The sequence below is a fragment of the Cucurbita maxima genome, unplaced genomic scaffold, assembly GCF_002738345.1.
Source record: "Cucurbita maxima cultivar Rimu unplaced genomic scaffold, Cmax_1.0 Cma_Scf00048, whole genome shotgun sequence".
In the NCBI taxonomy this organism is placed as follows: domain Eukaryota; kingdom Viridiplantae; phylum Streptophyta; class Magnoliopsida; order Cucurbitales; family Cucurbitaceae; genus Cucurbita; species Cucurbita maxima.
In genome coordinates, this window is record NW_019272064.1 from 816384 (window position 1) to 840472 (window position 24089).

Consider the following 24089-nt stretch of genomic DNA (forward strand, 5'->3'; position numbering starts at 1 on the left):
AAGTTTTGTAAACAAGAAAAGGTTCCCTTTACGTGGGAAATCCTTAACTCAATCCTCTGCGACAGTTAACCATCGCCGGGCAATACTCCTTCTTCTACAGCTGACTATGTCCTTACTTGTCGCTCGTTCACCGCCGTCCCTCTTCGCCGTTCCTCAATATCAACCGCCATTTCCAACCTCTCGAACCTGGCTTCTCTCCCAACCCTTCCAAATTTCTCACGCGCTCCTCCGGGCTTCCAGAAGAGCCTCCAATTTCTCTCAGGTTCATCGGATTTCTCTTCCCATTTATTGACCTTTTTTTCGTGTGTTTTTGCTCTCAATCTGCTCGATTGTGTTCCAGGGAGTTGATAATCCGGTGGATGATCGGCGCAACTGGAACGGCTCGATTGGCTCCGACTTCGACTTAATCGGTGGAGAGGAGGAGGAGGCGGAGGAGGAGGATGAGGAGGATGAAGATGACGAAGAGGATAGAAGTTTGGATCTATTGGTTCAGTTTGTTGAGAATGTTTTCAGGAAAGTCTCGAGGCGAGCCCGGAAGGCTGTGCGATCGGTTCTTCCCCAATCCATCCCTACTAAACTGGTAGAAGTTTATTTGGTTTGTTTATGCTTAATCATTGACTCTCCTTTTTTCTGAACTGTTGTTGGTGAATTGTGTATTAGTAATTGTTTTTTCAGGTGGGATTTTGTGTCAATGGGGTGTTAATGCTGGCATTTCTGTGGGTTTTGAAGGCATTTCTTGAGGTAAATACATCGATTTCATGCGTTTTCTTTGCTATTTCCATATGGATTTGTTACCTTGGCAATGTATGGATAGTTGTAAGCTTCTCATTGCAAAAGAGAATTGGGTATTGAAATTCGACCAAAATAATGCTGCTGGAACTGTCATGACACTTTGCTTGATAAATTGGTTATGCGTTGCAAACCTCAACTAATAACATAAATGTGAGATTCCACGTTAGTTGGAGAGGGGAACGAAACATTTTTTATAAAGGTGTAGAAACCTCTTCCTAGCATACGCATTTTAGAATTGTGAGGCTGACGGCGATACGTAACGGGCTAAAGCGGACAATATTTGCTAGCAGTAGGCTTGAGCTGTTACAAATGGTACCAGAGCCGGTTATTGGGCGGTGCGCCAGCGAGGATGCTGGCCCCCAAGGGGGTGGATTGTGAGATCCCACATTGGTTGGAGAGGGGAACGAAACATTCCTTATTAATGTGTGGAAACCTCTCCCTAGAAGACGTGTTTTAAAACTGTGAGGCTTACGACGATACGTAACGGACCAAAATGGACAATATCTACGGTGATACTAACGGAAATGGTATCAGTGCCAGCCACTGAGCGGTGTGCCAGTGAGGACGCTGGTCCCCCCCTAGGGAGGTAGGTTGTGAGATCTCACATCGGTTGGAGAGGGGAACGAAACAAGAAAACTTTTGAAACTGGTGAGTATCTCTTGAATTAACAAAATATCGAGACTAATTAGAAGGGCTTCATTGTAGGATTCTATTTAGAATCTTATCATTTCTAAATCAATACAAGGTTCTCTTATGGTAATTGCCCAAGCCCACCGCTAATAGATATTGTTCTCTTCGGACTTTTCCTTTCGAACTTCCTCTCAAGGTTTTTAAAACGTGTTTGTTCGGGAGAGGTTTCCACATCCTTATAAAGAATGTTTCGTTCTCCTCCCCAACCGATGTGGGATCTCTCAATCCACCCCCCTTCAGGGCCCAATGTCCTCGCTGGCACTCGTTCCCTTCTCCAATCAATGTGAGACCCCCCAATCCACCCCCTTCAGGGTCCAATGTCCTTACTAGCACACCGACTCGTGTCCACCCCCATTCGAGGCTCAGCCTCCTCGCTGGTATACCGCCCGTGTCTAGCTCTGATACCATTTGTAACTGCCCAAGCCCACCGCTAGTAGATATTGTCCTCTTTAGACTTTCTCGTTCAAACTAGTTTTTTAAGCTCATCTTCTAAAGAGAGGTTTCTACTCAAAAAAAAAAAAAAAAATTACCATCCAACAACCAATTTTACAAATATAAATAACAAAAACAAATATACACATAATAACACAGCCAATATTACAAAAGGCATAAAGAATGAACCTATATGTTATTTGCTTTATTTTCTGTCTTCTCAGAAGTAGCCAAAGGCGCTGGCTTGTTGATGTTGATTGATTATTGAGTTTACTGGTGGTTGCAGACAGTATGCGTTAAATTTCTGTTAGAGATATAGATACTTGGAGTATGTTTATCTGTTGAAAAGCTTCCAGTGAGAACAAGTTAACCATTAGACCAAGATGTTTTACTTTTAGTTACCAACACACAGAGCTCTGTTAGTAGGATATGACTATAGAGCCAATCTTGGTGATATATGGCTTTGTTCATCATGAAAGGTACTGGTCTGTTGGTACGGATTGACTATCGAGTTTACTGGTGTTTGTAGACAGTCGATCCTTCAAGAGACGGTCTTAAAAGGGTCTGTTCTAGGAAGAACAGAGAACTTCATACAAGTTGATACTAATTAAGATCAAAAGAAGAGGGGTTGATCTCAGATGGGATCTCGAGTGCATTCCTGAAATGGCCCAAGCCCATCACTAGTAGATATTGTCCTCTTTGGACTTTCACTTTCGGGTTTTCCCTCAAACTTTTTAAAACGCGTCTACTAGGGAGAGGTTTCCATGCCATTAGAAGGAATGTTTCATTCTCCTCTCCAACCAACCGATGTGGGATCTCACAATGCACTCCATTGGGGGCCCAACGTCCTTGTTGACACACTGCTCAGTGTCTTGACTCTAATACCATTTGTAACAGCCCAAGCCCACCGCTAGTATATATTGTCCTTTTGGGCTTCCCTTCAATGTTTTAAAACATGTCTAGTAGGGAGAGGTTTCCACACCCTTATAAGAAATGTTTCGTTCTCCTCTCCAATCGATGTGGGAACTCACAAGAAAGAAAAAAGAAAAAAAAGAAAAAAAAAAAAGAAAATCGGTGGAGGCCATACCTAATTTTCGAAGTTTCTCGAGGAGGGAAAGTTCGTAAAAAATATTAGAATACCGCTTTCCCCTGCCTCTCAACTCTTCTCACTAACGAACTGCCTGTGCTGCTATGTGAAATCTTAGGTGATATGCACACTTGGAACTGCAGTATTTGTGAGCATACTCATCATTCGTGGCGTGTGGACTGGCATCTTATATCTACAAGATATCCGCAGCCACAGGTTCGATCAATTGGATGATGATCAGCCCCATGCCTGGACTGGTGCGCAGCCCGCATCCTGAACTCCTCAATCACTCAACTGCTTATAACTTGCAAGGTTAGTGATGGCAACCCCCCCAAAGAAAATGAAATGAAAAGGTATAGATTAGAATAATGGACCTTCATGTTTATCTCATTTTGATCTGTAAATTCTTGTTCTTGTATAGAAAGGTGTTTTAATCCACAAGTGTTTGAAACCTTCAATCCAGTAATGGGTTAAGTGTTGGTTTGGTCTCTTTTCCAAGTTTACATACTTACTGTTGATGCACGTGTAAGGCAGGTGAATCTCCTTGCTCGGATTTTTGCATCGACGTATTTCAACAAGTTAGAAAACGTTCCTTTTGATTGTTTTTGTAATTCTGAATATAGTTTTGAGAAGTCAAATTTATAGTGACGTAGTATGAACATGAAGTAACTTTATGATAACGAAGTTAGAACAATGTGTTTGATCGAGTCATGTTAAAGATAGTCAATAGAACTTTTGCTATAGTTTGTAACTCGATATAAAAAAACCATCTTACTTGAGAGATAAGCTTCATAGTCGAGAGAAAAACAACTCAGATCACCAAGTCCTCCGGGCTCTATGTGTCCACTCTTATCTTTATCTTTTCTTGAACAACTTTAACTTCTCCCCTTATGCTTTTGTCATGTTCTTGTTCTCTCGATATAGCTCATGTTCACAGATTTTACTTAATGGTAGCTTTACTCTAATACTATTTTTTTTTTAATAAATTTTTTTAAAAAACTAAAATACACCTTTTGAAAGTTCAAGAACCCAAATAGAATAAATTTAGAGGTGTAACGATTAAAATTGAACAAATTTTAAAGGTGGGTTTTGTATAATTTCTCGATATTCATCCTATGTTCTCCAAGTTCTTGAGAGTTCATATATATATATTTATTACAGTACTATCATTGACTTTTCATAAATATTTCAAAAATTAAAAAATAGCAATGTAATAGTAATTCCTAAAAACTAAAGATAGAGATTGAGACTTGAAACATCACGACTATCCAAATTTTTGTAGGTCATTGTGCACACGATTCTAGGTCCAATTTCCATCCAAAATTTTAAATAATTTATACTAAAACGCCCATGAAGACTCCCTTCTGCAATGGTTTTGATGGTTTCCCTTAACGAACTCGACCTATTTTTTTATCAACATAATGATATCGAGCACTTGTTGTAGTCTGGGCTACAAAATTTAAAAGGTTTCCCTTAACCAACTCGAGCCATTTTTTATCAACATAATGATATCGAGCCCTTGTTGTAGTCGGAGCTATAAAATTTGAACAATTTTTATGTAAAATTCTAAAATATATTTATAAATAAATAACAAAATTAGAAAGTAATGGAAGATAAAAGAACTAAAGTCAAAGTTCGCGGGACCTTTCGAGCGGCAATAATAATAATAATAAAAAGAAAGCGGTTACAGCTTCAAAATCACAAACTTAAAAACTTTAACCATGGTTAATTTCTAGCCAGTTAAAATTAATTACCTTAACTAACCCTGGTTAACCTCCGCTTATCGAAATTTCTCCCTCCTATTTTTCCAACTATAAAATGCTTCTCCGTTTCGTTTTCTTCATTTTCCTTTGAAACATACATTAACCGAAGAAGGCGTCTTCATAAACGCCTTCGTCTCCATTTTCGACCTTCGTTTGATCCGATTTTCTGTTCTTCGCCGATTATTGCTTTAGCTTGCTTTGTTCTTTTGGCTGGAGAAAAATGAGGGAGTGCATCTCGATTCACATCGGTCAGGCTGGGATTCAGGTCGGCAATGCATGCTGGGAACTCTACTGCCTTGAACATGGAATTCAGGTATATCTCCTTGTAATTTCTTCGTTTTTTTTTTGTTTCATTTGCGGTTATGATGTATTTCAATTCGCTTTCTTTTTAATCTGCCTTTTTTTTTTCTTACTGCATGTTTGCTTGATCGATTTTGAATGACTTCTTAATGGTACTTCTGTATTTCGTAATTTTGGTTTGGTAAAACTTTGATCATGTGCTAATTTTTTGTTTGTTCTGATGGATGTAATGTCTATGTATCTGCTTTGAATTCTTGTTTGGATCTTAAATTTTGGACATCGGATAGGACCTTGTCAATCTTTTTTTCTTTTTGTTTTTCTATATAAGTAGATAGTTTTCCCTCCTAATGTTTCTGTTTTCTCTTTCAATTTTTCCGTGATATGATCTACCTTTGTGAAAATAGTTCATTGTTTCTCATTACATTTTCTACGTTTAGAAGTTTTACTGTTGTTATATATGAACAGAAATGAATACATAGGTTAAGAATTCTATGCGAGGGCGAACGCTTTTTCTTTTCTTTTTCCATAAGCATCGCAATGAATTTAAAATTTTAATTTCTAGTTGTCTAAATTTTGTGGTCTGTTTTTCAGCCTGATGGCCAAATGCCGAGTGACACGACTGTAGGCGGAGGCGATGATGCCTTCAATACCTTCTTCAGTGAAACAGGTGCAGGCAAGCATGTTCCTCGAGCTCTTTTCGTTGATCTAGAGCCTACCGTCATTGATGAGGTGAGGACTGGAATGTATCGCCAGTTGTTCCATCCTGAACAGCTAATTAGCGGTAAGGAAGATGCTGCCAACAACTTTGCTCGTGGCCACTACACCAGTAAGCATCTCAATTGGCACATCCGTATAAAGTTACTCAATCAATATTGAACATACACCACAGTTTTTTCATGACTGTGTTATGCTAATTGGAAAAGTTCTGTTTCAGTTGGCAAGGAGATCGCTGATCTCTGTTTGGATCGCATTAGAAAGCTCGCTGACAATTGCACTGGACTCCAAGGCTTCCTTGTTTTTAACGCTGTCGGTGGGGGTACTGGGTCTGGTCTTGGCTCTCTCCTTTTGGAGCGTTTGTCTGTTGACTATGGCAAGAAATCAAAGCTTGGTTTCACAGTTTATCCCTCTCCACAAGTTTCCACCTCTGTTGTTGAACCCTACAACAGTGTTCTCTCAACCCACTCTCTCCTTGAACATACAGATGTTTCTGTGCTCCTTGACAACGAGGCCATTTATGACATTTGTAGACGTTCCCTTGCAATTGAGCGACCCACCTACACAAACCTCAACCGCCTCATCTCTCAGGTACATCTTAACTGTGTTTGATTTAGGGAATATGTTAGGAGGAATCCCACGCCTAAAATGGACAATATCATACCATTTTAGAGAGTCTGTGTTCATCTAACTTAGTATAGAGCCATGCGAATCCTCAAATGTAGAACGAAAGTATTGTGAGTCTCGAAGGCATTGTCAAAAATGACTAAGACTCCAAAAGAAAAAGGAGTCGAGCTTCGATTAGGGGAGAAGTACTTTATTCGAGAGGAGGTGTTTGGATGAAAGTCTCATATGGATTAATTTAGGGAATAATCATGGGTTTATAATCATAGATTATTATTTCTATCTATTGGTATGAAACCTTTTAGAGAAGTCTATCGAAATATTAGTTAGATTCCAGTTCCTAACATGATTTTCGTAAAGGTTTACTGTTCTTTTGGTGTGATGTCCAGGTGATTTCATCCCTGACAGCCTCTCTACGGTTCGATGGAGCTCTGAATGTGGACGTAACTGAGTTCCAAACGAATTTGGTCCCTTACCCAAGAATCCACTTCATGCTTTCCTCCTACGCTCCAGTGATCTCTGCAGAGAAGGCATACCACGAACAACTCTCTGTAGCGGAGATCACCAGCAGCGCCTTCGAGCCATCTTCCATGATGGCCAAGTGCGATCCCCGCAATGGGAAGTACATGGCTTGCTGTCTGATGTACAGAGGAGATGTTGTGCCAAAGGATGCCAACGCCGCCGTTGCCACCATAAAAACCAAGCGCACGATCCAGTTCGTGGACTGGTGCCCCACTGGTTTCAAGTGCGGGATCAACTACCAGGCGCCGACGGTGGTTCCGGGTGGCGACCTGGCCAGAGTGCAGAGGGCAATCTGTATGATATCGAACTCCACCAGCGTGGCAGAGGTGTTCTGTCGCATAGACCACAAGTTTGATCTGATGTATGCGAAGAGGGCGTTTGTGCATTGGTACGTGGGGGAGGGCATGGAGGAGGGAGAGTTCTCTGAAGCTCGTGAGGATCTTGCGGCCCTTGAGAAGGATTATGAGGAAGTGGGTGCTGAGTCTGATGAAGGTGGTGAGGATGACGATCAGGAGGAGTACTGAACCCTCGACACGTCATCAATTCAAATTATATTTTATTTTATTATATAGTTGGTTAAGGATTGTTATTAGATTGACTATATTGTTAAATAAATCTTAAATCTTAAATCTTAAATTTATTCTATTTTCGAACATTTTTTCAGGCATTATAAATGATAAAATGAGAAAAAGTACACCTAGTATCGAATCATTAAATTTTGTTATGACAGAAGCAAGAGTACACCTTGGGTTGCATTCTAGTATTCAATTATAGTATACACTAATAAATATGGAATAAAAGTATCTATATTGTAGGTTGAGAAATTTTCTGAAAGAACTTTTGCACGACGGAGTATGTACATAAATACAGAAAGAGGAGGAGGAAGTCGACAAAGGGTATTCAAGGTTGAGTTGAATCGAGTTTGACCTCCTTACCATGTACATAAATACAGAAAGAGGAGAGGAAGTCGACAAAGGGTATTCAAGGTTGAGTTGAAGTTTGACCTCCTTACTTCTCTCATGTTACAATCCTCTTCTAGAGCCTCCTTTCTCCTCGATCCACAGACTGGTGTCAACAGTTCCTCAGTGTCAACAGTGAAACTGGTGTCAGCAGTGAAGAAATGACTCACTAAGACGAGATCACTAACTAATCTAATACTAATAGAATAGAAAAAACTTTTTTTAAATCTAAACAATTTTTATTAAATAATAAACTCAATCCAACCAAATTATACATTTTTTTTTCCATAAAATTTTTGGATGGAGGGGTTAGAATCATTTATTCATATTTTTATCTTCAAGAGTAAAATTTATTCATATGTTTATCTTCAATAAAATATTTATTTATTTATTTTGAAAGATTTGATTAAAATTTGCTATTTAATTTTAATATATATTAAATAAATTACCTTCATTTTAAGGAGACAAGGACATTATTTTATCAAAAAATAATTAGGAAACTAATTAGAATAAAATAAGTAGGTATTAATAATTTTGTATCATAAGCCATTTTTTTTTATAAAAGAAATAAACAATAGATTCAAATGGATTAATTCAACCCAATTTAGCTCTTAAAAGAATCTATAAACCAACCAAATCTTCAATTTTCATTTATTTCATCCATTCAAATTGGGTTGAGTTGCTCAAATTTTTTAGGTCATCAAACTTTCTAAACACACCTAAAGTCGAGGTTCTCTAAACACCCTTAAAGTCGAGGTTCGATAAGCCACAACATTTCATACATTGGACTTAGTTCTTAGAGTAAAGAAAGATAGCTGAAAGGAAGGCTTTCTAAGAGGTGGAATATGAAGTTCTCAATTACCACATGTATTGAATCTTCAAGATCAAGGGAAGGCATTTGCCTTTCATGAAGAACATTTCAATATAAACACATCACTAGAGCCTAGAGGTATTATCTTCTATTCATTTGTTTTTGGCAGGTAAAGAAAGTATTAAGTCCTGTAAATGAACCCCCCTTGTATTCCAAAATCTTGAAGGAGTTTATTTTTTTAAAAAAAGATTTGAATGTTTCCTGTGCTCCAAAAACATCAACAAAGTAGTCCTGTATTTCAAGATCCACAAATTAAGGATAAATGAAACCCAGAATTATTAAGATTATATATTTTACGTAAGGTGTTGTTGTGTACATGGTTTAGAAGAACATGTTTACATAATTTACATAAAGAAATGATATGTACAGGAACTGATATACAAATGAAGTGTTGCTTCCGGATTTACCAAAAGGGGCACCACCTGCACGAAGAACAGCAGTTGCAGTTGGATGTTAATACACTAGATAGATAGTTATGACAATAATATGATTTAAACATACACACACTCCAACCGTTGCAGGATGGCGACTTAATATAAAAGATGTTAGTACATTGGTTTTTCACTGATACTGATGCTGTAGAGGGGATATAATAGGAGGATGAAGAGAGGCAAGAAAAAGAGGAATGAACTTTGACATACCCGACGTAGTTTTGACATAAGTTTTCGTGCGATGTAGCTTGGCCAATCAACTTCTCAACTTGAACCTTAACAGAGAGACCATGATCAACTTCACGGGAATCCCCAGCTATTAAGGTGCTGTGGTCTACTGCAAGCTGAACAGAAGCAGTCGACATAGACGAACAAGTGGGGAAATCCCGTCCAGTTAGTTTATTGCTCATACGAGCCATCACAACAACAGCACGCTCATTCAAGACCTCGTTGGCATCACCAAGTTGATTAACAGCCTACGCAATGTGAATGATTAGCATCATCCTAAGAAAACTTAAGAATGTTGATGTTTCAAGTTTTTACCTGAAGAAGCTCTCTTTCACGAGCACCTCGTTGAGGTTGAAGAAGTTCACGACTTTGAGCAGAATCTTCAGCATTCACAACCGGAGGAGCATGAGTGCTCGAAAACATCGACATTTGAGGGACTTCATTGAAGTTGAAAAGACGCCAATTTATGAGAGGGTCGTGAACAAAAGCCTGAGAACAATAAAAGTTAAAAGGGCTAGTTGCCTCTACTTCTATCACGTATTGAAACAGAGAGAGAGAGAGAGAGAGAGAGAGAGAGAGAACAGTAAATTACAGTATATGCGCTCAATCAAAGAAGGGAAATGGAAAAAAATTTACATAGATCTATTTCATTCAAGAATATGGAGTAAGGAAAAACTTTTGATGCGGCCTATACAGAGAAGCATGACAATAGTCTGTTTTTTCATAACTATACCTAATTAGTTATAAAGTACGCCTAATAATAGAAGTCAGTTGTCATGACAATACCTCCATCATAGCCATAACACTATCCTTGTTTGATCGAAGAACCTGCATCACATTTTCACAAGTGGAACGGAAGTTTCCCTCTATACCACTAACCTCCATAGCTTTGACAAGCATTCTAGTCAATCGGAAGGGTACCTGTATCATGACAAACAAGAGATTAAAAATGGGAAATCTTGGAAGTAAAAACTAAACATGAGAAACTAGAAGTTGAGAAAAGACCTTCTCAGGAAACTTTTCTCTGTTCATTGAAGCTTCAAAACAATCGCCAAAATCAATGTGCAAGATCTTACCACTGCAAAAGCCTCAAAAGCCAAGGAAAATGAGAATATATCTAAGCAACAAATCAATTAGCATACTAGTATTAAAAAAACATACGTATAACGGTGCAGCATAAGGTTACTTGGGTGTCGATCACCCAAACCAAGAAGGTAACCAACCTGAAAAAAAAAAAATTATAATCCTGAGATCAAAGAACAAAATAAAATAAAAAAAAGAAATAAATAAAGATAAATGGGTATAGCAAACAAGCCAAAGGTTAAGTAAGCAAGTCGGATGTCGCTAGCAATTGAATCAGTGGCCACCACTTTCTTCTTTTAAATTTTTTAATTGTAATTTTTTATATTTATTTATTGTTTTATTTTCTTCTTCTTTTTTTTTTTTCTTCCTTGTAAGAGACAATTCCATCGATGACATAAAATGTATAACAAAATGGAGTCATCTCTAGGGAAGTAACAAAAAGGACGTAAATATCAACTTTCCCCCAAAACCATAGAACAAGAGTTCTTTAAGCTGGAGGGAAGTAAATATCAATTAACCTTGACTAAGAGTACTGAATGGCACGAACTCATAGACAAAGGTCGTTAAACTTAAGCAGCTGTCTTTGGCTAGAAAGAACCATGAAAACTAAATGAACTAATAAATAAATAAGCATCAATTAACATACCATACTCATGACTGCCAAACTTCGGGTATAATTTGTCCTCCTCTCTAACCATACCTCAGATGTGCGACTTTTCAACCATAGAACCTACAAGAGCTACGGTGAGATCATATCTTCAAAGAAAATTCAAGCAAGTTATAAAACAGTAACAAAATATGGAGAAGTACCTTTGAAAGGTCATTTCCTTCGGTATTGTGTAATGCATACTCAAACACTTCCACTTTAGCTATGAGTGGTAAATGATCATAATCGGGGGCAAAACTAAGCATGTATTTGTGCTCTTGGTTCAAGGTTATCTGAAACCACAAAGCAATATTTTAATAATCCAAGCGATGAATAAAAATAGACACTACAGCCTCATGCTATAAGAAATGAATTCCCAATTTTAGAATGCTTCCAGTAAACGTAAACTCACCTTCCTAGCATCTCTATACTCACGGATAAGTTGATGCAGGGTGTCACAATGTGGGACCCAACCAATCAATCCACTATTTGGCGATAGTGGAATGACGTCATACCGTTGAATGGAAAGATCTTTTTCAGCAGTTTTTCTTGAATTGTCCAGCAAAGTATTAACCAAACCAAAAAGCTGGACAAAGCCAGGGTTAGTAAAGGGTAGCTAAAATAAGTGAACTTCCAATGCAAAAAGTAAAAGCTTAAATCTTGGAAACTATGAAATTGTGCCGACATTTTAGGACACAATACCTGCATGACACGCTCATCTTGCCGCAAGTCTTCGTGCCCCTTCAGTAAGAATGCATAATCCTCGCCATCACTTCCATGAATTGTTAACTTTCGGGGCCGCTGTTTTGATGTTATCACAACAAGCTGGGTTGCAAATGATGCAATTGTCACGACAGGTGACTCTAGAATATGAAAATAAGATTTGTAAGAAATAATTGTGCTATGTCAATATGTCCTCCAACAATCATATGCTAAAAACCCATATGTTAACGTACCTGCACGATAAGTACCCGGAACAGCAAGCTCCAGATTACGACATTCTAGTAACTCTGGTGAAACAGACTACAATACAACGTAGTGACAAGATCAATATCACTTACATACTAAGATATAAGTGTAAAAAAAAACTTTAGTTTAAAAAGGTAAACTAACCTGAAGGTCCAGAGTTGTAAGGCTCTGAAGTTGCTTATCTATTCTTCTAAATACATGGTAATACAGATCCCAAGCCTGACCACATAATGTTGACGCTGTTAGGTCCACTACAAGCAAGAAGCAAAAGCAAAGCCACGCAGGTAGAAAGAAACTAAAACCCACTAAACTGTATCTATTACAATTATTTATTAGAAAATAACACAGCTCAGGAATTGTATCCATTACAAGGTACCAGGTATAATGATGCACAAAGATCGTTAAAGCCCCAAGGGAAAGAGATGAAGTGAGATTAGGTTTGACACAATATATCGTTGACAACAGAAAATGTTGAAAATAACTTTTAGATACTCTTTTGCCTTTCTTAATTTGATAATTTGAAAATAGCTTAGAAATTATTAATTTTGGTACTTATATTTGATTAATGTTACAAATTATAAGACAAATAATCTGAAAAGAAGTAACCTATGATGTGCACAAGACTTGCGAATTATTTGTATTTGGTGACAGATTTTCAAGAGTGATACATGTACTGATCTAATTAAAAATATATGAAACTTCAATATGATCCAAGAGAATTTCTGATAATATTGTCGTTCATAATTTTAGGTATAAATTAAAATATAGAAGAGTATTCTGGCGAAGTATAGTAGACCACTTAATCATTATGGCAGTTAAACAATTTAGTTGTGGTTAGGGATTAAATTTTCATAGCATGACAATATTTCCATAAACATTACCACATGTCCATGAATTTAACATCAAGTGAATGGATATTTCAATTATACTATTAAAAAAGTCAATGAAATATAACAAAATAGTAACAAAATATCACTAATGTGGACATGAGATTAATACTAAGAAAATTGAACTTGTTTTAAAAAGTTGAAATGCTTATTGTCAAGGAAACAACGAGTTCAGAAAGCAGGAAGGAGGGAAACCTAGTCACGTGAAATGTAAGTCAGTTCACGGAGAGACTCTGGAAGAAAATGGTAAGTATGTAGGAGGTTGTTGAACACAACAATATGATCGTGGGAATATCTACTTTTCTAAAGGTTATAAATAATAGAGATAAAATCGACAGTACTGTGCAGCAAACATACATTTACAGTAACATGCATTAGAAAAAAGGGAATCTGGACAAAGAAAAGTAGCAAATAAATATCTTTAATGGAGAGAATGGGGAGCAGATAACAGACCTGAGTAAGTTCAGCATCTTTCCCGGTTTTCTTATATTTCATGCAACATTCATAGGCTTCAAGCAACTCGCGGCGATATGCCTGAGAAAAAGTACACAATGATTTAGACTACAAGAAATATGAAAATCTAAAACCTTATCAACGATAACCAATAGTTGGGAAACTTTTACTATCAGATGGCTAAATTTATTTACAACACATGGGATAAACAATTAAGTGGTAATACGTGTCAACATCTCTTAAACTAAAAGCATTAAAAGTTTTACGCAATGAACAGAGAAAAAAAATAGTAGTGACACCACAACCAAACATTGAATTGATAAGTTTTGTAACACTAAAAATAGAGAGAAGAAAAACTAAATATACAACCTCAATGAATGCCCTTTCCTTTATCGTTGTGTTATTCTTCATAGCCCCTTCTTCAAGCATTTCATGCAAGGGCTCCAAAACCTTGAGCATCCCCTCAATATTATGTTCACCAAAGTACAAACGACTGGCTTCCTCTAGAGCCTCATGCCATGTTTCATGCCAAAGTATGGCAACTCGAATCAATTCTTTAGAAACAAGTTGAGCCTATAGGTAAAAGTATGTATTGCTTAATGATTAAATAAGGGCCTACAGTACAAATTAGTTAAATTATTTTACATGAAAAGAACCTGATCAACAAGAACACCACTATGTTGTCTAACTTTGTCAACAACTTCTTGAGCTGCAGCTCGCCGTAAATTGCTAATTGATTTACATGCTACAAGGAGAGGGTACATGAGGGCCTGTTAAAAAAAAACACTTTAATGCCAACTTCAAAATTTCGATACTATTTACATACACGGATGAACTAGATAGTGAAAATTATACATGCATTGAGGGAAAATTAAAGTTCACAACACTCGCTGATAATAATGAATTTCACAATTGCAACATAAAAAACAAACCTAATATAACGAAATTAAATACCAAATATTCTCCGATAACAATTCTGCCAGTAAGCTATTTCAGGAGGAATTTTTCACCATGAATAGCAATCAAAGTCAAAGTGGACTAGAAGCCCTCCTTTTATATTAAAATATATGTTCAATCAAATGGTTTAACAGGTGTTGGAAGTTTCCAAAATTATATGTAAGTATGAAGCATACTAAAAGACAACAGTCCAACTATTTTTTGTGTGTTGCACCCCCCCCCCCCCCCCCCAAAAAAAAAAAAAAAAAAAAAAAAAAAAAAAAAAAAAAAAAAAAAAAAAAAAAAAAAAAAAAAAAAAAAAAAAAAAAAAAAAAAAAAAAGAAAGTAGACAAAATACATACACAATGAATTGCAAATAATGAGGCAATGGAAAATTCAGAAGGGTCGGTTTGGTGTGCAATTTGGATTATGTCTCTGTTTATGGTCGATATATGTATAGTCAAACACATTTTAAAAATTTGTTTAAATTGGGATTCAGTTTCAGAACTTTCTTTGAAACATATTAAAAAACAATGGAACTACGAAATACAACTTTGTTTTTCATTAAATCCCTTGTTTTCAAATATATGTTTTTAGAACACTAACCAAATGCATATAAAATTATAGCTTCTATATGAAATTGGGCGGGGGGCAATTTTAAAGAATATTTCTTAATTTCATCCTAGAAGGTAAAAATAAGGCACATTTCACTAAGGATGATATATCAAGAGAAGAAGGAAAATCAGATGTGCAGAAGAAAACCACGATGTAAATACTTGATACTAAAATAATGCCAAAAGGATGATATATGAAATAAACCTGAGGATGACTTTGCCCAATTCGAACCAATAGTGACTGTATGAGTTCTCTTACTGCATGGTTATTTGAATGTATCCTTGCAATTATCTGAGGTAAAACTACCAGCCATGTGTTGATATTTACATGAGTAAACCCTTTTTGTAGTGCCATTTGGACATCTGCAGTAGCTCCATGGTTGAACCATAAAGTGAGAAGACGGAGGATATCCTGAAGAAGACAGAGAGACCAAATTTGAAATTACATAAACCAGTAAAAGGAGCTTGATCAAGAAATGCGAAAAGCATGATGGATAAATGATTTCTTTGAATAAAGCATAAGATAAAATAAAGCTCGAACAAGACCTTTGTGATTCAAGATATTTAAATAATTCAACAGATTCTTATACTTCAACATAAACTACGTTAAAATGTGCACTCTCCATATTTTTCTCAACATAATAAGCCATTATTACAATGTCAATTGAAAATCAGTCAGTTCTTATGGATTGAAACTCAGAAAATTTATAAGGCAATAATTTGATAGCAAAATGCAGTAGTGAATAAAGAAACTAGATATGGCTGACCTAACCAAAGTGTTCACATTTACCTGCATATAACTATGTCTAGTTCCTAAATGTGATAAAGACATCATCTAAATGAGACCTCATTAGATGGCCTAGAAATTTATTTAAAACCTGCATATGGAATTCTATACCTGTAAACTGTCATCAACACCTTTAGAATTTGCAGCACATGCTATAGAGTGAAAATATCCTGTAACTGCAGCAACAACGAACTGTGCCGCAACATCAGGAAATCCTCTCATTGTATAATGAGACATCACGGCTGTATTAAACAACGCCCACATATGCCATGCCTTTGCCCAAGTATTCGCACACTGGGTGGCATTCTGAAATGCGGTCAGAATTTCTACAAAAACCATCAGCAAGAGAAATAAGCAATGGCTAAAAACCAAAAATTAAATTAATGAAGGCAACACTACCTTGTATAGAATCATCATCTAATCCAGGAGATAGGGCCCATTGCCAGGTTCCAAGTTCAAGGCATACACGAGCAAGCAGTGGTGCAGTTGAACTTCTACCACTTGATAAGCTACTTGGTTTGACAGGTTGGATAATAGGTGAAGATGATAGCTCCCTAGACAAAACCTAGAGGAGAGAGTTGCAATTCAGCTATGTAAGACAAGTATTGAAGTAAATCATAGGGAATACAGTTAGACGCTATTTTACTGGTGGAGAAGATCTTACTTGTAACCTAGCAAATGCTTCCTTGCGTTTAATATCCTCCCCAAGTGACCATTGGTATTTCAAGTATGCAAACATTACTTGAGGTGGCCCAGAATACCATCCATTTTCAGATGTTTCAGGATCGTACTGTACAAAACCAAGAGTAATGTTGTGAGAAGAAAATTGTAGAACTAGAAGCAGCAGCAACTAAAAGTTCTTATACATATAAAGTAAATATAGAACACTGACCTGTAAGAGCTTAACAAGAGTAGATCTTGCCTGGCTGACTCTCCCACTTTTCCGACAAAGAGAAGCAAACTTTAGCCATGTCTCAATATCTTCTGTTGGAGGCAGCACAAGGGCTCTAATAGCCAATACTGCTTGCCAGACCTACCAAATTGATTGGAACAGTAAGCCAGCTAATTTTAGATAGATATAATAATGCGATAAAATCAATATTTAGAAATAATAGTCGAGAGAATATATAAAGAGAAAATTAAACTTTTCACTTAACCTTTGGATCTAGTGATAACCTGATATTATGAGAGCAAATGATTCAAAGTTCAAACCTTTGCAACAATATTCCTATTTTAATAGTTCACTTATAGGGTCCCATACTTATTTACTAACCCACAAGTGATGGAGTCAGTTGAAAAAAAAGAAAACCATTAAATTTACTCTGACCTATCATCTTTTGGGGTCTAGTTTAACAAAAACATGCAAAATTTATTTTTATTGAAGAAAAGATTTTCGGTAAATGTGTCATGAATTCTCTATATTCTTGAGAACTTTTTAACGTGGAATACAATTCCATCATACAACACCTCCAAGGTCCATAAAAAACATAGAAATTAACTTGGAATTTTCGCAGTTACTCGAGGAAACATGAACAGATTAATAATTATAAACAACATTTGATGGTTCACTAAGCCAAATAGGTAATTCATACTGTCTACTTTTGGAAATTGATTAACATGGTATATATGCTCCGCATTACATTGCTATGAATACATTAATAATATCATATAATAGCAATTCAGCGTTTCACCCAGAAATTTAGCAAGCCATCTCATGAAGAAATTCAAGGAATTAATTAAAGTTATATCAAGGCTTAGTAATTTTCATTAATATGCCACAAATGTTGTCCTGGTTAGCATTCAGAAACACAGCTTACCAGCAATTAACTTGAGTACTATCAAATTCAAGACTTGATTGTTTGATGCGTAGAGCAATTGATTCAAGTCTGAAAATCATGAGCCACATGAGATGTACATCTTGATTGATTATCGTTATCATACGGTTTTATCAAACTACAAGATCATAAAGCTCCTTCCAATTACCATTGGCAGAGTGCACATTTTTCTCACTAAGACTGATGCACTCTTTGATTAAAATAAGACTGTCCCTTTTTGGAAATTCATGGAAATTTTTTCAAATCAACTGAACTATATAAAACTTCTCTCATCTCTTAACAAGTCAAAAGAGTCTAGTTGGGCATAACTTCAATTTTTAAAAAAGTATCTATGGTTGTTCACGCTAGCTTGCACCCTTGAATATTTTCATGTATTAATTTTAGATTTAGTTGCTAAGGTAACTCGTTGGATGCTAAATCTTAGGTAGTTAGTCACTGTGACTTAAAACTCATTTTTTCTGATGCAACCAAACATCAATGGAGAAAATTTACTAGAATCCTCAAAAGAATTTTTAATATGATTTCAAAAGTCTCTCAATACAAAGAATGAATCTGAGGATTCAAGTTAATTGATCAAACTAAAATAACAAAAAGGAACAATCCTCACAGAATAGATCCTCCTTTTTATAGAGGATCCTTTCCTGCCCTCCTTAGAAAGAATAACACGCCTACTAGTTTACAAGATATGAAGTTAGAAACCTTACTTTAAACTACTTCTTCCAATGATAGAAAACACTACAGTGGAGTCTACTGTTTTAAGCACATCAAAACTCCAATACGACATTTATCAAACTTCCAAATAATTATAAAGCTGTAAAATTGGTCCTTTGACGCTCAGATGCTTAAAATGACATAATATCTAAGCTGAAAATCTCCTTGTTTTGGTTGATATTTCATTTTCAGCAAAAAGTCTTTCCATTCAAAACAAGAATTCAACCTCTGACATTGAAATATTCCTCAAATCCATGGAAAGATTGTTCCCTACATTCTTCAAAATTGTCTGATCATGAACATGACGAGGGTATTCAAAAACCCATGAAAAAACTCCTCTTATTTGCTGGCACAATTGGAATCTTTGACCAAAGTCCTTTCATTTTATCATTCTTGGAGTTTATCATGATGAAAAAGGTTCTGAATGATTTCTTAAAGGTGTGCTCTCTCGACCATTCTTGCTGGTAATGTTGGTTGTTCTTGTCATTTTAATGAAGATTATGGTCATTACCTTCTATTTGCCCTCTTTGACCGTGGAATTAGAAAGATTCAAGATTAGTTAATCCAACTATTTGGTCATTGTACCTGCCGTACATTGAATTTTGATCAACTAACAGTAAGCATATGGTAAGTGTTCTTGGTGAAAAAGATTGTCAATGAATTATGGTGGAGTTCCACTCTAAAATCTCTAACGGATTGAACTACATCACTTAAGGAGGTGGGAACCCTTTGCCCAATCATCAAGCCCTCTCACGAGATGCTCTTATACCAATTTGATGTAAGCAAACATCATGGGGGGAAATCTCCAGAACTACTCAAAGGAATGCTTATACTCGCATGAAAGAACTGATTCTCAAACCAATATGGAGAAGGTTAATTGACGATTTAGCATGTTATCAAAGGGTCTTGTGTTCGAACTCTACTAATGTCATCTCCTCAATCACTATTGATTTACACTTGTTGGGCATTTACAAACTTTCAAGCCCACGAGTAGAGTGTTAGGAATAATTAAATTTATAGCAACCTATTGATGATTTAATATATAATATAACAAATTACAAATATGGGTAAACTCAAGACAGCCACCAGCGACACATCTTTCCTCCAACTAATTGTTTGTGATTTGTTGATGACACACTTATTTTCTAGTATTGACACTACATTAGAAAATGTTTAATCTCATCAAAACCTTTGAGAAGGCATCAGAATCAACCAAGGTTCTTGACCATCCTTACGGTTGCAATCTGAAGAGTCCACCCATTTGGCAGCCTATTGTCGAAAAAATCCAGCACAAGCTACATAGCTGGAAATGTCTTCATATCTAAAGGTGGTTGATATCTGTGTTTCCAAAGCCCGAGATGGCCTCCAAGACGACAATCCTCTTAATTGCCTCAAAGCAAAAGGCGATAAGAAGGCTTCACTTAAGTGAACTAAGGTGCATTTAGAAATATAATTATAAATATTATCTATAAGAAAAAAAAGAAAATACTAGACTTTAAAAATTAACTTAAATAATCAAGAAAAACACAAAATTCAAATTATTTTTAAAATGTGCTAAGAGAATAGTGCTCTGACAAATGAGTACAAACATAATTAATCCTGTAAAAAGAATAGTGGAAGGCAGAAAGAGAGAGGAAGGAAGTCTAATCACAAAAATAAATAAACGAATAAAATCATTAATTTAATATTCTTTTTGGCAAATCAGCGAAACACCTTAAACAATTTTCCAGATGTATCAGCTTTCTGTTAGACCATTTCTGAATTATTTCTCCAACTTCAGAGACTAACAATGTCGTTTTTGAAATTTCAAGGACCATATAGACACCAAACCCAAACTTCAAGGACTAAAAGTTTATTTTACCCTTATTTTAGTATTCTATATTGGTGTAAACACAAACATTCTTTTAGAGATCATAGTCTTTCATCTTTAACTTTAAATCGGAGATCATTCTAGTAATATAACTTAAGGTGGTTGGGACACTAACTCCCTTCTTTCATTTCATTATCATGAAATTATTTTCTGTTTTCAAGAAAAATAATACAAGAGAATAACCACCTATTCAAAGAGGATTGAAGCTAGCCAATCAAACTAAAATAACAATAGATCAAGAAAGAAAATTATAAAATAACAATCACATACTACAAAGGCCATTACTATTTACTTTGGCTCCTAACCACCACGATGTCTAACCTCCAAAATCGGGGTGGTGGTTGGGGATAACGTCAATTTGAAACTAGAATACAGAAAAAGATCATTCTATCCACCAAGCATTGTTGCGACAAAATGTTCATGGCTGGAGCTTGGTTATGAACGAGATATCATCTTTATTAACTGGTTGAGTCGAAAGAGTACAAACCCACAAACCCAGCAACCTCAACCAAAACCTCACTAAGTTTATTTTTGTGTATTCTTATTTGTAGCAATTTTTTTTTTTTCCTGAAAAAAAAAAGGAACGGAAATTTTCATTGAAGAAATGAAAAGAGACTAATTCTCGAAAAATGCTAAAGTTGAATGTTTGAATAGAAAGACAATTTAGTCCAAGTAAGATGGTAAGCTAAAACCATTGACTGTTGGGTCTGCATCGTATCAAAGGTGGGATGTCAAAAAATTATATCTAGCCCATAACTCAGAGCAAATATAAAAAATAAAGAGTAGGAAAATGCATCAGTACCTCAACATTCCGTTTTGCTCCTTGTATGCGTTCTGTCCACATATTTCTAATAAGAGCTCGTCGTCCTTCAGCAACGGAATTCCCAACAGGAAGTGTGCAGTAATCAATAACCTAATTGAACACCAATCATAAAATAACCGTTGCCTTAAATAAAGAAGAAAAATATGATGTAGGAATAAAATGGTATTTGTTATTCATAAATCCACCTCCTCTAGTTCTGAAAGTTGCTGAACTCTGACCATATTGCTATAAGCACGCTCATAACTCTCCAGTACCTAGAATACAGATGTCTAGTTACAGCACCCCAAAATAAAGTGCAATCAAATTATGCAAATAAGAACATAATATAACTCGGAGCATATCATATGCCTATGTGGATTAGTAGAAGTCGATCTCATCTGAATAGAAATGTTGAGTTCCCTGAACCTTATTCCATGTAATATGAATCATAGCATGCTCCTTAGGATGATAATGTGCAGTTCTTAACAGACAAGTTCAAAGACCTGGTAGACCCCGTCATTAACAACATGATAAAAAAGAAAATGAATAAATCCCTCTCCCCAAACTAAAGTTTAAAAACCAGCCTGTACACCTGGAAACTAACAGAAACAGACAACTAGACACATTGCAAAAGCTAATGCCATCCTTTCTTATCCTGCGTTAATGCGGAATTAAGATAAGTTGAGACCTGAGAATCGTTCATTCCATTCTTAGAAAACTTCAAGCATCGAATCATCATACTTTCAAAAAACTAGCGTATCATTTGCAAATTGAAGAATGGGAACACGAACATTGGTGGATCCAACTTTGAAGCCCTCAAAGAGTCCTTCAGAATAATTATTAACCACTAGAGCATTAAGGGCTTTGCTTACCAAGAGAAATAGGAAAGGAAAGGAGAAAGTGGATCTCCTTGCCTAATCCCTCTAGAAGCAAATAACAAGAGTTAAATACATGTGTAACGAATGTTGGACCTATTGATTTAGTACAACTAGTATCTAACACATTTATCATGCTAACAAGTGTCCAACCATAGTCACAGTGTCCGACATAGACAAGCTAGCTAAACTAAAGTGTTCGTATTTCTTAGCTTTTACGATTTTAGACATGAGGAAAAGCTCCATTGATATCACCTATCACGGAGACAATATTAAAACCTTGAATCCGAAGAAAATTTTGGTAGAAGATGCTCAAGAAATGTGTCGGTAGAAAGTATTGTTTAAGAAATATATTGGTAGAAAGCGCAAGATAAACTCCCCCAATATTGAAGAACTCCAAAATAACAAGTACGTGAATCCGAAACCACACCTGTTAGGAGAATCTGTATATTTGGTGTCCACAAGATCAGGGAGCCTAATCTTGGACTTTGAGTTCACAGCAATTAAAGTAACTTTTCAGTTGCAATATTACTCAAAGCTTATTTGACAAACTAGCGTGTTTATGAAGTGGAAGAGTTTCAAGGTTTAACATTGGCCTGTAATTAAAGAATAATACTTGAGTTTTGAACTCTAAACCCATTTGAACATGTTATGTCAATCGTACATAGGTCATAAAACCAACAATATATGAAATCATGAGAAGCAGAATGCAACAATCATTAACACCAAAAGAACGCACATAGAGTATTACACAAATTTTCACCATAATTCATTTCATAACTACCCCGTGCATTATTACTACTACAACCAATCATACACCTGAACCTTCTTTATATTATTTTGGGAAAAAAATCTTGCATCCCTAGAATCAGTAATTTGCATATCAATTAAAGTTTGACTCAATATAGTAAACAATAAAGTACAAAATAGGATATAAATTTTGTAGTTGGTGTGTGTCAGGTGTGTGGGAGGGTGGGTAGGGTGGGAGGGATTACTAACCAAAGCAGCAAGTTCTGTTGCTAAACATTTTCTAGCTCTGTCAACATACTCACGTGCTTCATCATACTGGAACAGAAACACTGGCGTCAAAACCCCTTGGAAAATGATGTGAAGGAAAAACAAGTACAAAATAGTATCAAACATAGAGTTCTTATTAACAGTACCTTTCCTTTACGAACTAATAAGACAGCCCTATAGAAAGTTCCACTACTGCTTCCATCACCACTAGCAGCAGTGTTACCCAAGCTACGAAGTTTGGTTTCATCACCATCATCTAACCGAGAAACATATTCTGCCATTTGGTCCCACTCTCCCATGTTCCATGCAGCACTTGCAGCCTGGTGCACCCTCAGAAAATAAGCAAGAATTGTAACGACTCAAAATATCTTTAAGTTTAACGTCAAATACTAACCATTGGAGCCATTTCTAGCCGAGCAGCTGGCTCGGCAGGGGTCCAATACTCCTTGCATAGGTTATTAAGCTCTTCCCATCGAGCCAATGCAGCAAGGCATCTCATCCGTCCTGTTACACATTCATAATATATTTAAAATTAACCTCCAAAAAAGGTTGCCGTAATGTTTTCATAATTATAAGATAATACAATTTAACAGGTAGTCCGATTGTTTTCCATATCTGTTTAATGAAAAGACGAGAGAATTAAAAGAATGGCCATTGATCAAGAATCATACAAGGGTTTTTAATCATTTTTTTTTTCACTTTTTTTTTAAGAAAAAGAGGACTAGGGTGGAGGGTTCATTCTAGTCAATAAAATTTTATGTCTCACAGGCTTTGCCACTAATGTGCGTTTTTTTTTCTTCTCAACTTCTGCAAGTATTAAGAGGTGCTCCTATAAAAATCAACGGCCAGGTAGTTCCCACTTTTTGTCCAGACTCCATGTTTGGAAAAATTCATCCCAGCCTATTCTGAGGCTACTACATTCATGTTCTTTTGATCTTGCTAATATCAATTTAGTTTAAAAGGCAGCTAACATGAGAGGATTGTCATTTTCAACTCTCAAGGACGAGAGAGAGGCCTATGGAGATAATGGATTGCAACCAAGTGAATACTTTTTTTTCTATGTTGTGGTGTATTGGAACAAGAGGAATACTTCACTTCATTGTCTAGTGTCACAATCACACCCTGCGGCAGAGAGACAACTATTTGTGATTGTGCGACATTGTTCTAAGCCAGCTGACTTCAGCTGGAGAT

General features: G+C 36.2%; 3 protein-coding genes across 4 annotated transcripts in view; 2 read left to right on the forward strand and 1 right to left on the reverse strand.

Annotated features, from left to right (window-relative positions):
- The first annotated feature begins 2 nt into the window (after positions 1 to 2).
- Positions 3 to 3646, forward strand: LOC111471074 (protein SHORT HYPOCOTYL IN WHITE LIGHT 1-like). Of its 2 annotated transcripts, XM_023116762.1 has the most exons (5): positions 3 to 262; positions 341 to 580; positions 676 to 741; positions 3120 to 3313; positions 3536 to 3646. In XM_023116762.1, the coding sequence occupies exons 1-4, from the start codon at positions 107 to 109 to the stop codon at positions 3276 to 3278; spliced, it is 621 nt and encodes a 206-aa protein (XP_022972530.1). In that variant the 5' UTR covers positions 3 to 106; the 3' UTR covers positions 3279 to 3313; positions 3536 to 3646. The 2 variants fall into 2 exon arrangements, with proteins under 2 accessions (XP_022972530.1, XP_022972529.1); XM_023116761.1 differs by having other exon boundaries at positions 3120 to 3645.
- A 1203-nt stretch (positions 3647 to 4849) lies between these two features.
- Positions 4850 to 7501, forward strand: LOC111471076 (tubulin alpha-4 chain-like). The gene is made up of 4 exons (XM_023116764.1): positions 4850 to 5077; positions 5656 to 5890; positions 5999 to 6369; positions 6792 to 7501. The coding sequence occupies exons 1-4, from the start codon at positions 4985 to 4987 to the stop codon at positions 7446 to 7448; spliced, it is 1356 nt and encodes a 451-aa protein (XP_022972532.1). The 5' UTR covers positions 4850 to 4984; the 3' UTR covers positions 7449 to 7501.
- Positions 7502 to 9006: 1505 nt separating this feature from the next.
- The window catches only part of LOC111471047 (serine/threonine-protein kinase TOR), a 39435-nt gene continuing 24352 nt past the window's right edge, over positions 9007 to 24089 (reverse strand). The window contains exons 33-57 of the mRNA XM_023116735.1: positions 23293 to 23402; positions 23045 to 23218; positions 22881 to 22946; positions 21213 to 21281; positions 21007 to 21117; positions 16681 to 16821; positions 16453 to 16578; positions 16188 to 16353; positions 15900 to 16114; positions 15207 to 15413; positions 14108 to 14221; positions 13821 to 14024; positions 13452 to 13532; positions 12256 to 12330; positions 12099 to 12165; positions 11845 to 12005; positions 11555 to 11728; positions 11307 to 11435; positions 11143 to 11226; positions 10575 to 10636; positions 10419 to 10491; positions 10200 to 10334; positions 9729 to 9902; positions 9396 to 9661; positions 9007 to 9176 (exon numbers count right to left, since the gene is read on the reverse strand). Coding sequence (XP_022972503.1) covers positions 9158 to 9176; positions 9396 to 9661; positions 9729 to 9902; positions 10200 to 10334; positions 10419 to 10491; positions 10575 to 10636; positions 11143 to 11226; positions 11307 to 11435; positions 11555 to 11728; positions 11845 to 12005; positions 12099 to 12165; positions 12256 to 12330; positions 13452 to 13532; positions 13821 to 14024; positions 14108 to 14221; positions 15207 to 15413; positions 15900 to 16114; positions 16188 to 16353; positions 16453 to 16578; positions 16681 to 16821; positions 21007 to 21117; positions 21213 to 21281; positions 22881 to 22946; positions 23045 to 23218; positions 23293 to 23402 — 3203 coding nt within the window. The 3' untranslated portion in view covers positions 9007 to 9157. The remainder of the gene's footprint in view (positions 9177 to 9395; positions 9662 to 9728; positions 9903 to 10199; positions 10335 to 10418; positions 10492 to 10574; positions 10637 to 11142; positions 11227 to 11306; positions 11436 to 11554; positions 11729 to 11844; positions 12006 to 12098; positions 12166 to 12255; positions 12331 to 13451; positions 13533 to 13820; positions 14025 to 14107; positions 14222 to 15206; positions 15414 to 15899; positions 16115 to 16187; positions 16354 to 16452; positions 16579 to 16680; positions 16822 to 21006; positions 21118 to 21212; positions 21282 to 22880; positions 22947 to 23044; positions 23219 to 23292; positions 23403 to 24089) is intronic.

What these genes read in the sequence shown, in the direction of transcription:
- LOC111471074 (XM_023116762.1), top strand. Translation starts at nt 107, where the DNA reads ATGTCCTTACTTGTCGCTCGTTCACCGCCGTCCCTCTTCGCCGTTCCT. An exon ending in AATCCATCCCTACTAAACTG is followed by an intron (nt 581 to 675) that starts GTAGAAGTTTAT and finishes TTGTTTTTTCAG; the next exon opens with GTGGGATTTTGTGTCAATGG. An exon ending in TTTTGAAGGCATTTCTTGAG is followed by an intron (nt 742 to 3,119) that starts GTAAATACATCG and finishes GTGAAATCTTAG; the next exon opens with GTGATATGCACACTTGGAAC.
- LOC111471076 (XM_023116764.1), top strand. Translation starts at nt 4,985, where the DNA reads ATGAGGGAGTGCATCTCGATTCACATCGGTCAGGCTGGGATTCAGGTC. An exon ending in GCCTTGAACATGGAATTCAG is followed by an intron (nt 5,078 to 5,655) that starts GTATATCTCCTT and finishes TCTGTTTTTCAG; the next exon opens with CCTGATGGCCAAATGCCGAG. An exon ending in TGCTCGTGGCCACTACACCA is followed by an intron (nt 5,891 to 5,998) that starts GTAAGCATCTCA and finishes GTTCTGTTTCAG; the next exon opens with TTGGCAAGGAGATCGCTGAT.